This window comes from Hippoglossus stenolepis, chromosome 11 (genome assembly GCF_022539355.2).
Source record: "Hippoglossus stenolepis isolate QCI-W04-F060 chromosome 11, HSTE1.2, whole genome shotgun sequence".
NCBI classification, from domain to species: domain Eukaryota; kingdom Metazoa; phylum Chordata; class Actinopteri; order Pleuronectiformes; family Pleuronectidae; genus Hippoglossus; species Hippoglossus stenolepis.
The window spans coordinates 13,563,164-13,576,014 of record NC_061493.1 but is presented as its reverse complement, the minus strand read 5'-3'; the positions used below and the strand labels follow the sequence as shown (position 1 = coordinate 13,576,014).

The following is a 12,851-nucleotide window of genomic DNA, read 5'->3' as shown; positions in this document are numbered from 1 at the left end:
TTCTAATGTAAACTGAAGTCAGTGGAGCCTTTGAGTTTTGACATGAGTCAAGTGAACATATTTCACAGGCCTCAGACGAAACTCTCGAGACGAAATGGGAACAAAGGCGCATGATCCTTTTCTGGACTGTTGACACACTGTACTTTTTGAGACCACGGGAACTGATGTGAGAAGAAAACAAAACAGCAAAGAGCTACGTGGGTTTGTGCTTGTTCTCATGCAGCGTGACATCTGCTGTGAACAGGTCTGAACATTAAATTCCTTTATTACCATAACATCCGTTTTTTTATGGCAGTGAATACAGGAGGAAGTAACTAAATCAAAGGGGCAGAGAAAGGTCTCTGTGAATTAATTGTGTGAACAAACAAGGCTGAAGAGACAATGTAATTAATAAGCACTGCTGCCTCCAGTGATCTTCATGAACATCTAATTTCCGTCATTGTTTTGAGAGCCGTAGCCGAGCGATCTTTGATGCAAGTAATCACTTTGGCCTGAGGAGCAGTTCGTCTTTGACAACATTTACACTCCGACGTGCACTTTGGGAAATTTGTTCCATCTCACGGTTTCTGATTTTCCACCTGCATTAGACGCTCAGTGAATTAGCATAACTTTAATCCCTGCATGTAAACAAGCTGTTTGTTTATTTCATTCTTTAAGGCCCAAGGACGTGAGGTGGCACAACTTATCGGTTCACTGTAATGTAGACAAAAGGCAGCAATCTTATATCAGGAAGTGGGTCGAACTCACTGACTAACTTCTGTTCCATTGATTCATCGATGGGTTTGTGATAAACTGTAAACAAGAACTAAAGAGATGACGGGAGCTTTAATACTCAAGCTCAGTCGATCTCTACCATGTGTGATCCCTTTGTGTTTCCATGGTATAATATGATTATAATGTCCTCAGCAAAACTTTTATAAAACTTAGCCTGTTGACTGTCTGGACCACTGACCGTTTATAAAGATCGACGACATGACTGCTTCCCAAAAGCGAAGCCAGAGGGCTTTGATCACCACCTGCTGACTGGCTGCAGCATGTAGGTCATAAATCCCACCTCCACCGTGTTAACAGATGGGACATCCACCAAACTAAAAAGTTTAAGTCTGTCATTTTAGGTAGTTCTTATCACACTGACATACTTTCAAGAGTTAATTTGTCCAGTTTGTTTTTAATAGCAATGTGATGCTAACGGGGTGAAACATCATGATTGACAGGTGAGACTGATTCTTGATTGGTTGAGGGCATATATCGACGGGACTTTGCTACTGTGGCTCTATCCCCTGATTGCTACTTCACAGATGTGCCTGGAAATGTTCAAGATGGTGACGTTCATATCAGGGATATTGTAGCTCCATTTCTAGATAGTTGGAGGAAGTGGAGACACATTGTCCATCTTGAAATACAGTTTATGGTCTGGACTATAAACTGGTCATATGTAGATCTCAGCAAATCGGATATATATATATATATTTATATATTCATTTTTTTAGGAATCTCCCAGACGTCTTCTCCTCCCTTCTCTTTGGTTACTATTTCTGTCTCTCCACGAACAGCTCACTTTCCACCCCTTAAAACAAACACTCCCTTGTTGCCACATTACCAAGTTGTGTCATGGAAAAAAAGCATCACGCTGAGGCCGAGGCGTAAGTGACACCCCAGTGACACAGGCATACAGTACATACAGTATCTGCATGTCGTCAAGCTTGTGCTGTACCCTATACTGTATATACAGACACACACACACGCACAGGGAGAGAGAGAAAGAGAGGGAGAGAAAAAGGGCAAACTTCTTCTCCCCTCTCTGTTTATCCTGGCACCAAGCAAACCACTCTGCCTTGCAGAGCAACGGCAGGAACCAATCTCCTTAAAGTAATTCGCAATCACTGTGGCTGAAAAGGCCGTTCGCATCAATGAGCTTTTGTGAGACATTTCATTTCAAAGTTGAAATGAAAATGCTATGCTAGAAATATGTGCTGCCAAATTTTAGGCAGCAGGCTTCTCGCGCTCTTATTTGATTTGGATGAATAAACACTCAAAAATAGTTTCTCTGTATTTTTTCATTGGGTCTGTGGAAGGACTTTGTATCGAGAGGAGTTTCCCGAAGATTATAGATTGTATCTTATATCTTTATCTTTTTTCGTGTTGAAATGGCGTAATGTGCTGCTCTTATTCTCGCCATACTTTTTTTGGCAGCTGTGTAAAAATGGCTCCATCCAGACAGCCGTGTGAGCTGTTACTGTCGACAGCTTTAGAATTGAGAAACTGTTGAGAAACCAGGCGTCAAACAGTCGGCAGTTCCTGCAAGTGCAATTGCTCAACTCCAGTATGACAACACTGAGGAGGGTTACAGCTGCCTTCACAATTTAATGCTTAATATTACCAAAACAATTGTATGAGCAGTTTAACTGTAAGACCTCGTCCAAGTTCCACAAGAGCTGAATATTGAACGGCGAGAGAAACCTCTGTCTTGTTAGGAAACTGAGATGCTGTTGACCTTGGGTTATGGACGATTTTGTTAAATGAATAATGCAGCTCCGCTTTGTGAGGAAACCTTGAAATAGATCATTAAACTAAAGGTGTGGGTAATGTCTGGATATCTTGTTCAGTATCCATGTTAGCAGACGGCTGTGAGGTCGTTGGTCTGTGGGTCCAACGCTGTGGTCAAAACTAAAATACCTGGACAACCATTGGAGGGATTGTGATCAAATCTGTCCAATTTCCTCAGAGGATGAACCCTTATGATTGGTGATCCCCTGATTTATGGTTGGTAATTTGACTTGGGTGGAATGGTCTTGCGGTGGATAGGACTGTCGCCTCACAGCAAGAAGGTTCTCGGTTCGAATCCTGGTTCTGCCGGCTTCTGTCTGTACAGAGGCAGCATGCTCTGGAATTACTATGGTACTAAGACTTCATCCCACAGTCCAACGACATTAAGCTAAGATTGATTTGAGTCTCTATGTCGACCATAGGTGTGAATGTGACTGTGATGGTTGTTTGTTTCTGTGTGTTGCCCCTGCAATACACTGGCAACCTGTCCAGGGATCTACCCCCCATCTCGCCCAATGTCAGCTGGGATTGACTCCCCCACTACCCGGAAAGGATAAGCGCTATAGATAATGGATGGATAGATGGCTCTTAGTGTTGTTGTATTAAGAGACACAAAACAATTCCCTCTATTGTCCCCATGGGGAAGTTTGTCTTGAATCCAAATAGAGCAACATGTTGTAGTGAAAGAAACATTCACGACGTGTGGGATGTGTGTGGGAAAATATCTGGTCTCCAGCTCTTCATTAAAAATCTGTGGGATCAAAAACAGACAGCTCTGTTTCCTCATTAATTGTCGCTATCTAAAGAAAATGTGTCCATGTAACAAAACCTTCATTTATCTATCGTGCCAATGTGCGATGTGACTATAAATGAGCAACTATACTTTTAATTTGACAAAACTGAGAAAAAACAGTCATACACAGGTTTTTTTTAATTCCTCAGTGTGGCTCCTCATTTGTGTCCTTGAAAAGCCTTTCTGAGTATCGCCTGGAATAAACCCTCGTAACCCATGAAGTCTTAAAAAGAAAAATGTTGGCAACTCTGGATTTATGAGGAGCGGGGGCTGTAAAACAGTTATGGCAGATTAGCAGGTTGATTGATGTCCTTCGTCCTTGTCACGTAAACCAACAGAGTTTGTAATAAAAGTGTAAAAAAAATGCTTAATTAAGTAATAAAGCCAGAGTGAAACTAGTACTAATAACCTTTGTCAGTTTTCCAGCTTGAAAACAAGACTGTGGCGATAAATTTCTATGTATGAGGCAAACAAACGTGATTGTTGTTGATGTTTGACGCGGCCACATCACATTGACGGATGTGCGCCGTCCCGATCACATGAATATAAAGCAGGAGCAATATGGACAATCTACACAGCCATCCACCATTATCCCCCAGCTTGTCCTACACAAGCTAATGTGATGTGACAGTTTTTGAGGCACAGTGGCAGTTTAATGTGTCACAGCCAGCCAGCTCCATAATCAATAAACTCAGGACGCTAACTCGCTAATCGTCCGAGCCTGATCAAAAACAAAACACACACTTTCCACACTTTTTTTTCAAACATTTATGTTATGATGACAATACCACTATACACAGGCAAAGTTGCTACTCAAGTTATTCATAGAACATGAATGTAACAAATATAATACAAATATCCTAGGCTGCTACCCCATGTTATAAAAAAAAACTTTAAATGAATGCAATAATTGGATGTTTTTTAGTTTCTTTTCAATTTTACTCAGTTCTACTGTTTTCTGGTTTATAATTGAAGTTTCAACCAAAATCAGTGAAACAGAAGTTTAACAAAACAGTTTTGCCAAACTAAACCTGGGAATTTTGATAAAATCTCACTTGAGACAAACAGACAATAAGTTACTTGCTAAGCAATGTCCCCCCACAGTCCCCAACCCCCCACCCACCCATTAAAAAGTGTTCACACCATAGACTGTATATGAAGATGGGCGACGCGTCTTCCCTTCCCCTCGCTATCCAAAAATGAAGCAAAAATATCCCCGATACGAACGCATTAGGAGTCAGAGTGGTATAAGAATTGGGTGATGGAGCCACAATAGCGAGGCCTAGTCGAGAAAAATGTATTGAGAAAAATGTATTTGAGATAGTCTTTGACTTTTTAGTTTGGTTCATGTTTCTTCCTCTAAGGAGGCAGGGCTTATGACCTATACTACATCCAGCCACCAGGGGGTGACAAAGACACTTTGGCTTCACTTTTGGGGAGCTGTCATGTCGTCCATCTTTAAACACAGTCTATGGTGAAGACTTGGAGAGAGATTTTTCCTGTGTGGTCAGAGGAGCAAAACTTACACTAATAAAAGGAGATATATCCCAGTCAAGTGTGACGGCAGGTTAAAATGGCTGAAGACTTGTGTTGTAGTTTCAGAAGGGGGCGCTCTTCTATTTCTTTTGGAGGTTTGTGTTTCTGCTCTTCTCTCTGGCCAACAACGATCGCCTCTTCCTGCTGGACAAGGCTCCCAGAGGTCGGATCTTCATCTCCGTGAAGTCGAGGGACGTCAGGTGGCCCTTCCACGGCTCCCAGTTCACCCCCTGACAGCAAAGTAAACAGAGGAAGAGGAGTTTGGAAAGAGGGGAGGAAGAGCAGAGCAAGAAAAAATGGTTATCAAAGGAAATGTGAGAAACAGAGAGTAGAGGCATGAATTGTCACATAAGAGGCAGGCGGCGTGACGGACAGGCAGGATGACAAACAGTAATAAACACCAGCCTCTGGCTTCGGTTTCATGTGAGCACAAACTTGTTTTGACTGTTATTGCATTTCATCGACAAACATTGCAGGAGACAACTGCAGCGGCGATATTACGGATGAAATCACATCGATGAGAGGCGGAAAAAAATCCCCCGCCATTTCCTTTAGTATCAGTCTTCCTTGGACATAATAACTGTTGTTGTTACCGTATCAGCCTGGAATAAAAAACACTTATGGTTTATAGCTGGTGTGAGAAATGTGCTTTCTTATCACTGCTGATGGATTCAGGCCATTTCTGCCTCACCCGACAATCCAGCAGAAAACAACTACAACTGTGGTGGTCTGAAGCTGCGTTTGATTGCTGACCAGAGAACAGCCTCCCTCTCTGCACTGCTTTTGTCTTTTTGTGAAGGATCTGGACAAATGATCCATAATAACAGTGATGCATCATTTGATCATGATGGGTATAGCCGTGTTTCTTGTATATTATTTCAGCGGCTGTCAATCGTAGCAAATGAAGCAGTTTGTTGTGAGTAGTAGATGTGCAACTGCTTATTTTGTATCCTTTAGCCGAGGTGTTTTATTTTCTACGCAGTTATTTTGGGCAGGAGGAGGATTCAGAAGAGCAAACACTGAGATGAAAACCGCTTTAAGATCCACTCGCATCATCATCTATCACTATGAAAGACAAATGTGAAGTGTAGAGTGAGGCCATGATGTCTGACAGTCCCATTTCCAAGATTCAAAGACCGTTAACCGGTAAATTTGAGAAGTGTCACAGCATAATACCATCACTGCCACCTACTGGTGTGAAGGCACACTACTCCTATTTCTATACCGTGTTATACAGTGGTGAAGTACTTAAGTAAAAAGTACAAATGAATACACACAAATGTGCTCAAGTAAAAATAGCACATTACATTTTCTACTTTTAAAGTTTAAAAGTTAATAAGTACTTGATTTTAAATATACTTGCAGCGTGTAGGCTGTTCCCTAATGCAACAGTCCACAACATCCTTATGACTTTGTCTCAATGTAATGGAGTAGAAAGTACAGATGTTTTCTGATAAAGTGGAGTAAAAGTGAAAAGTGACAGAAAATACATACATACAATACAATACAATGCATGAAAAATGTACTAAAGTACAGCAACACAGTTAATGTACTTGTTACATCCTACATGTAATGCACTTGCTTATTGTGCATGTATGTTGAGGCTGAATTTTGCATGCTATGAAACTAGTTTTTAAATAAAGTAATGGCCTGCAATTGGAGGGAACTATCACTGACTGTTGAAAAGCTATTAAGGGTTAGTGTCTGGCTCAAGGACTCTAGGGCAGGAGAAGCTGGGGATTGACCCTGCAACACTGTAACCTGAGGATGAACCACTCTACTAGCTGCCTCTTTTTCACATCTCAAATTTCGTATTCTTTACAAAACCCATTTTCAAACCCACACCGGCAAATTTAGTCCTGACTGGGTGGAACCTCAGGAGAGCAAATTGCATTCACGAGCCATCCAAAAACCACGGCTTATCAAATTCAGAGCTGCCTCCCTGTTCACTCACCAAACTGTGTCGGCTGTCTCCCCATTTGCCGTTCAGGTTGGCCAGGTGACAGTTTTGGTACCACCAGGCGCCGCGGTGGGTCAGGGCGCAGTTACCCAGAGAGATGTCATTATCTGAGTCGATAGTGGTCCAGGCTCGGCCTTGGTGGTAGGTCATGGCGTCACCTGGGGATTATCAACAATCGTATTAAGCACAGTTAAATCAGAACTTGATAAACCTGACTTTAGACTTGTTTAATACTTTAACAGCATTTCAGAAACAGAGACATACACAGTATATGTTGGTTCAGCACACTGTTGAGTGTCCCACTTTATCACGCAAACCCTGCCTTCTTTAGATCCCACCTTTACTATATAGCTGCTGTCTATTACTGACTGAATATAGGTTTTTCCAGCACCCCACCGAACGGTCGGCGGGGTGCCTGGTGCCTGAAACTCAACAGCTGTCTCAATGCCACCCCTGGCCTCTCTTCTTCTTCTATAACTCCTATTTCAGTGAAGTGTCAGAGAGAAAATGTGAAAAGCCGCACATGTGGCCTGCTCAGTCTCAGCCTGTCACAGTACCTGTGAATGGGAACAGACTTTACAACCCACCTGCTGTCCCGCTGTATTTGCCGATGGTGAGTTTGAACTTCTGCTTGACTGGATCGATCTTAAAGTTGTCATACACAGCGTAGACCCTCTCTGAGCCCAGGCCCAGGTCAAATCGCAGCTCGTACTGAGTCGGAGTGTTGGTGAGCTCGTATATCTTATCCAGCCCTGAGGGGAGCAGACAAACAGAGAATGCTCCTTTACCTTTACAACGCTCCTTTACCGTTCAAGTATATGCACGTTTCAGTGTCTGCAGAAAAAAACACCCTGGGATCATCAGTGCACTCACCGATCCAGAACTCGTCCGTCATGTTGCCAAAACCTGCGATGTACTGCCTCCAGCGTTTCAGGAAGTCCAGCTTGCCGGTTGTACGGCGCTGCAGCATCTGAAAACAGCAAACAGCATGATGGTTGTTTTGCTAGTATGTGGCACCTTTAAATGGAATAAGCTGCAATCTGTCCCACAACTGCTTACATTCCCCTTGGTGATTTTTAAATCACTGATGTTATCTGATGTTTCTTGTAATTCGTTTTCAATTGTTGTAATTAAGTCTTTGTGTTACGTGTGGTTGTGTTGTATTTATTTGCTGATAATGATTGACTCCTGCAGGTCGGTATAGAAAAAGTCATTGAAGTCTCTCAGTGAGACCGCCTGATTAAATTCAAATTAAATGAACTGTCAGTTACTATCATTAAAAGTTGCTCCAGCGATTTAGTATTGCATTTCAAAGGTTGGGGGACTCAAAAGATAATGTACAGCTGTTTCTATAGGTTCCTTTAATATTTACTCATATAAAATCCAACATAACCCATGAAAAGGTTTTAGGGTTAGCGCTAGGGTCAATATTATAAAACAATTTTGAAATATATATATTTTTTCCATAATTATAGTCCTGTAGTTGATCAGTAATCTGTACCAGCCAGCCGCCTCCGTCAGTGTCCATGTCGCAGAAGACCTCAATTGGTTTGGAGCTGTTGTTGTTAATAAAGATGGTGTAGATTCCGCTTTTCTTATTTCCGTTCTTCATGATCTGAACGCAGTCCATGGGGAAGGGGTATAGGAAGCCAACTACAGGGAGGAAGATGGGATGTAAACATAACAGTCAATAGTCGAGATCATGTGTTTCAGTCAAGAAAAATAAAGTATCAGGACAGTGAAGAGCATCAATAACATCTGAGTCGGTGAGCACAGACCTGTTTTAAAGATCGTCTCCACCACCCTACTCCTCTTGCTGCCTCTGTAGGCAATGAGGGTGACGATGTATCTCTTCCCCGTCTCCAGACTGGACACAGCAAAACTGCTCACGATGGCTCCGAGCTGCTTTTCAACAGTCTGACCACAAAGTGACACAAATGAATCGTACTGAGCCACTCAGTGTCATATGATGCAACAGTCTCACATAATGTAGATGCTCCTGATATGGGAAAATAAGAAAGTCCACAGTTTGAGTGATGGCATTGAATTCTTGTGAAGTATGAAGATTCACTTCATCCATGTGCTTTACATTACTTCTGCATGAGTATTATTTTTGGCCACAAGGGGTCAGCGTTCCACAGAGATTAGATTCAAAATGCATTTGATGACTTATGCCTTATTTAAATGTTGAATAAACAGATTTCCATGTTGAATATTTACATAAAACAGGGCCTAAATCCTATACATCACTATCCCTCTTTTGTTAAAGGGCAGTTCAAGCTAATATACAGTAAAACAGCTTTTACCCAATGGAGAACATTTTCCATATGTACTTTGAAATGTATAGGATATGAGGATATATAGTATTATAAATTTTAAAGGTAACAATTTCAGTTCTATAGCCTATGTTTATATCTGAATACCCATTGGCATAGTTTGGTTTCTGTTAAGATGGGAAAATATGTGTGTGTGTGTGTTAAACCTGGCTCAGTACCTCCATGTTGCCTTCCTCGTCTCTGTAGGTGAGGTTGTAACCTTCTATGTCCGCCAGAGGAGGAATCCAGGTCAGAGAGGCAGAGTCCAGTGTCACATCCGTAGCCTTCAGGTCCTTGGGGGCATCGATATCTGTGAATAGGAGAATAAATCAGAGAGGATTAAAACACAAGAAGATTCATTTCTTCAATGCGTCTTTGGGATTCGGGTGGTGCTGGTTAGACTTGAGCGCGTTTTTAGTATTGTTGTCAGTGATATCATACATTTTTTGTTGTTTTAGTACAAACTGTGAGTAGACTGACTACAAACAACATAACAAACCCCCCAAAAGTGACGCCAAAGCATCTTGTTGCCACCTGGTGGCTGACTGCAGCACTGATCATTCATCCCACCTCTCCTGTGTTAATGGATGGGTCATGCACCAAACTAAAAAGTCAAACCAAATATTTTTTTTAAAAGATGGTTTCTGTCACTGCAGGTAGTTCTTATCACATTAAGGTATGTTCAAGTGACAAGACTTGATTTTAATTAGTTATTTAATGCAAAAAAAAAAAACTCCAGACAAACCTCTCTCCTACTCATATGAAAATCAAATAACTGTCATTTCTTATTCCCTTCATGAGTCTAAATCCAGTTAAATGCATTTGACAGTAAATATTTTCACTAGAGACGAAGACCGTCCTCCTGCAGTGTTACAATCCTCCTCCACAAACTTGACAGTTTTCCGCTGTGGAGGTTTGAACCGAACCAGATGCTGAAACAATCTGCCGTACACAGAGTCGCCTGCTGCAGCAGCGGGAGACTTAACCTCCCATGGTTCGGGAAATTAGAAGAGGTGCGTGTCAAACAGTCCATTATTAATTCAAATCAAGATTCAAACTGTTATTGCTCTTCTGCTAAAAACATTACACCCTCTACTTTTATTCTCCAATTGGGAGTTTTACTGTCACAAATTACTGAAGAGAAATTAAACAGCTTTTCGGATAATTGAATCACGATAGAGGAAATGTGAGGAGAAACACATTTTAGTTGTACCACTGGTGTCATTAGTGGGAAGCGATGCTGCTGAAAATGTCAATGGAACACAACTGACACGGTACAATAAAGTCACAAATGTAATAACACACGTTTTATTGCATCCCAGAGGATTTCTTTTTGACGCACTGGCTTTCCTATTTGAACCCAGTTGGTCCGCAGCCAGCGACGGTTTCTAATGAATCACGGCGAGACAAGTTTATAATCCAAAACTCGGCCGTTTGCTGCCTAATTGAAAGAAGGTGATTTTACGGCTCATCTGGCTCGTACAAAGATACCCCTGTTGTATTCCATTCACCATGTGCTGCCGCTGCTATTTCAGCTCCACACTGAGGTACGAGGGATACCCAGAGACCTGGCTCGGCCTGTGGGAGGCATTTCCTGTCGGCGCTGGAGATTTGGTGCTTCGTGGTAGTTTACAAGTTGAAAGTAAACACATTTTGACTTAAAAAAGAAAATTCTAAGTTAATAAATCAAACATCACATAACACAAGGCATTATGGATTGCCCTCTAGTGTGCATTAATCAAAGACAGCCAGTCAATACCCTAGTTCTTTTGGTTTTTAGATGTGGTACACCCCCACTGTTGGATTTAATCAGTGTTTTGGATAGTGCCGGCTGTTTTGAAGTGAACACTAAACAATCACAGAAGCTCGAGGATCAGTTCAAAGTGAATTACACAGATTTATTCCCTGACTCCTGATCCACCCTGCACGGTCCCATTACTAATCTTCTGGTCACTTAGGTCATCCTCACCACAATTAACCACCTTAATCCCTATATTCAAATAAACAATTTTCATTATATTTAAGATTTTTTATCTTAACTTCATCTAATACGGATCATTTTTTACCCTTGAGGGGAAGCTGCTGAAACTCAGGAATCATTTGATGATGAACTCATCAGGTCAGAGATACTGAGGTTTATAGATATTTTTACACAACCCAACAAGGACCTTAAATAAAGAATCTTGTGAACATATTTCTATACTTTGACCTCTTGCTCCCATGTAATTTAGATTGTTTTTTTTAACCCGACCTAACCTTAACTAACAACTATGAAGCTTTGATACACTATGTCTGGAAATAAAAATCTCCTGGATGTCATACAGTGTTGTTCTGTGTTTCAATGTATGTGGATGCGAAGTTAATGATTGGTAGAATATTCAAAAAAATGGTGATTCTCAAATTGACTAGTGGCACCTATTGGTCACTTTTTGATGTTTGGACTGTGCATCATAAACTTATCTACATTATACCTCATGTTGTTGGTTTATTAATTGGATGATGAAGTCATATTAGATGAAAAAATAAAAATAAAAATGTTACCAGCTCTGTCAGTTCAAAGTATATTAACCTGTCTCAGCTTTGGTTGAGATCTTCCTGCTGACTTTTCCTCCCTTGAAAGCCCAGACGTAGACAGTATAGAGAACTGCAGGTCTCAGGCCAGTCAGCGTGTAAGAGATACTGTCAGGCCCGACTGGGATTTCTCCACTAGAGCCCTCAGAGGAACTGTAGGTTAGGATGTAGCCATCAATTTGTGCCTGGACCCGATCCCAGGACACGCTGAAGCTGGACTCTGTCTCATCTCGGGCTAAGAGGTTAGCAGGAGCGTCGCGGTCTGGAGGGAGATGTTAGTGGAGGTAGTTAACAAACTGGTGAGCAGAAAGAGAAATGAAACTGTTAAGCATGCATTGTCTACAGATTTTAGTAACATGACTGTAAGTCAAATTAAAATTATGGTTATTTTAAACTTTAAAAAGATCTGTATCAGATGCAGAAACTTGAACGCTTGCTGCTCCTTCATGAGGGTATTTGGTGTAAATGACATGAGGTCTCTTGAGCTGAGTTTTCATCAGATCTGTTATTATTTTTCCATTATTATAACCACATATTTGGTTTAATGACAGACTCAGAATTAATTGTCTTTCTGGGCCAAAAAGATTCACAGAAACATCAAATTCTGAATGAAGTCATAGTTACAGCTGAAGCCAAGCCAACTGGGAGCGAGTGAGCCCATTCCTGAAACCAGAGAGGCCTGTGGCTAGGAATTGAGTAGCTCAGCCAGAAATGCTGGGAGTTGGGAACAATACCTGTGAAGTTGGATTACGGTTGTGTTCAAGGTCGAGAAGTACTGATTAAATATTGTCGACCTCACCTCAGGACACAGGAGTTTGCTTTGAATCTATACTCATTGACTCTGGTTTTATCGTATTCAGGAGGTATATCCACCAATACCAGCTGGTCCACATTCTACAAGTTTCAGGGAGAAATCAGATCGCATCAAAATATTTGGCCTTGTGAGTTTGCTGAAAATGTGTCGGATCCTTAATTTCATGTATCAAACTTAGCAGCTGCACAGAGTTGTGGTTAGAAGATGAAGAATGCTTCAGATTGTGGAAACCAAAGAAACTTCAGGTGGAGACCTGCATTCAAGAAGGATGTCAAACATGTCCTGAGACTTTGCAGGGCAATTTCCATCTCTTCA

The 12,851-nt window shown here is 41.4% G+C and overlaps 1 protein-coding gene across 2 annotated transcripts in view; it reads right to left on the bottom strand.

Moving 5' to 3' along the window:
* Positions 1–3,415: 3,415 nt before the first annotated feature.
* Positions 3,416–12,851, bottom strand: part of tnn (tenascin N) — a 35,439-nt gene continuing 26,003 nt past the window's right edge. The window contains exons 12-19 of one of the 2 annotated variants that reach the window (XM_035169782.2): positions 11,721–11,984; positions 9,331–9,461; positions 8,615–8,753; positions 8,338–8,489; positions 7,710–7,806; positions 7,424–7,588; positions 6,831–6,994; positions 3,416–5,106 (exon numbers count right to left, since the gene is read on the bottom strand). In XM_035169782.2, coding sequence (XP_035025673.2) covers positions 4,957–5,106; positions 6,831–6,994; positions 7,424–7,588; positions 7,710–7,806; positions 8,338–8,489; positions 8,615–8,753; positions 9,331–9,461; positions 11,721–11,984 — 1,262 coding nt within the window. In that variant the 3' untranslated portion in view covers positions 3,416–4,956. The remainder of the gene's footprint in view (positions 5,107–6,830; positions 6,995–7,423; positions 7,589–7,709; positions 7,807–8,337; positions 8,490–8,614; positions 8,754–9,330; positions 9,462–11,720; positions 11,985–12,851) is intronic. The other variant, XM_035169783.2, reaches the window with a different exon arrangement.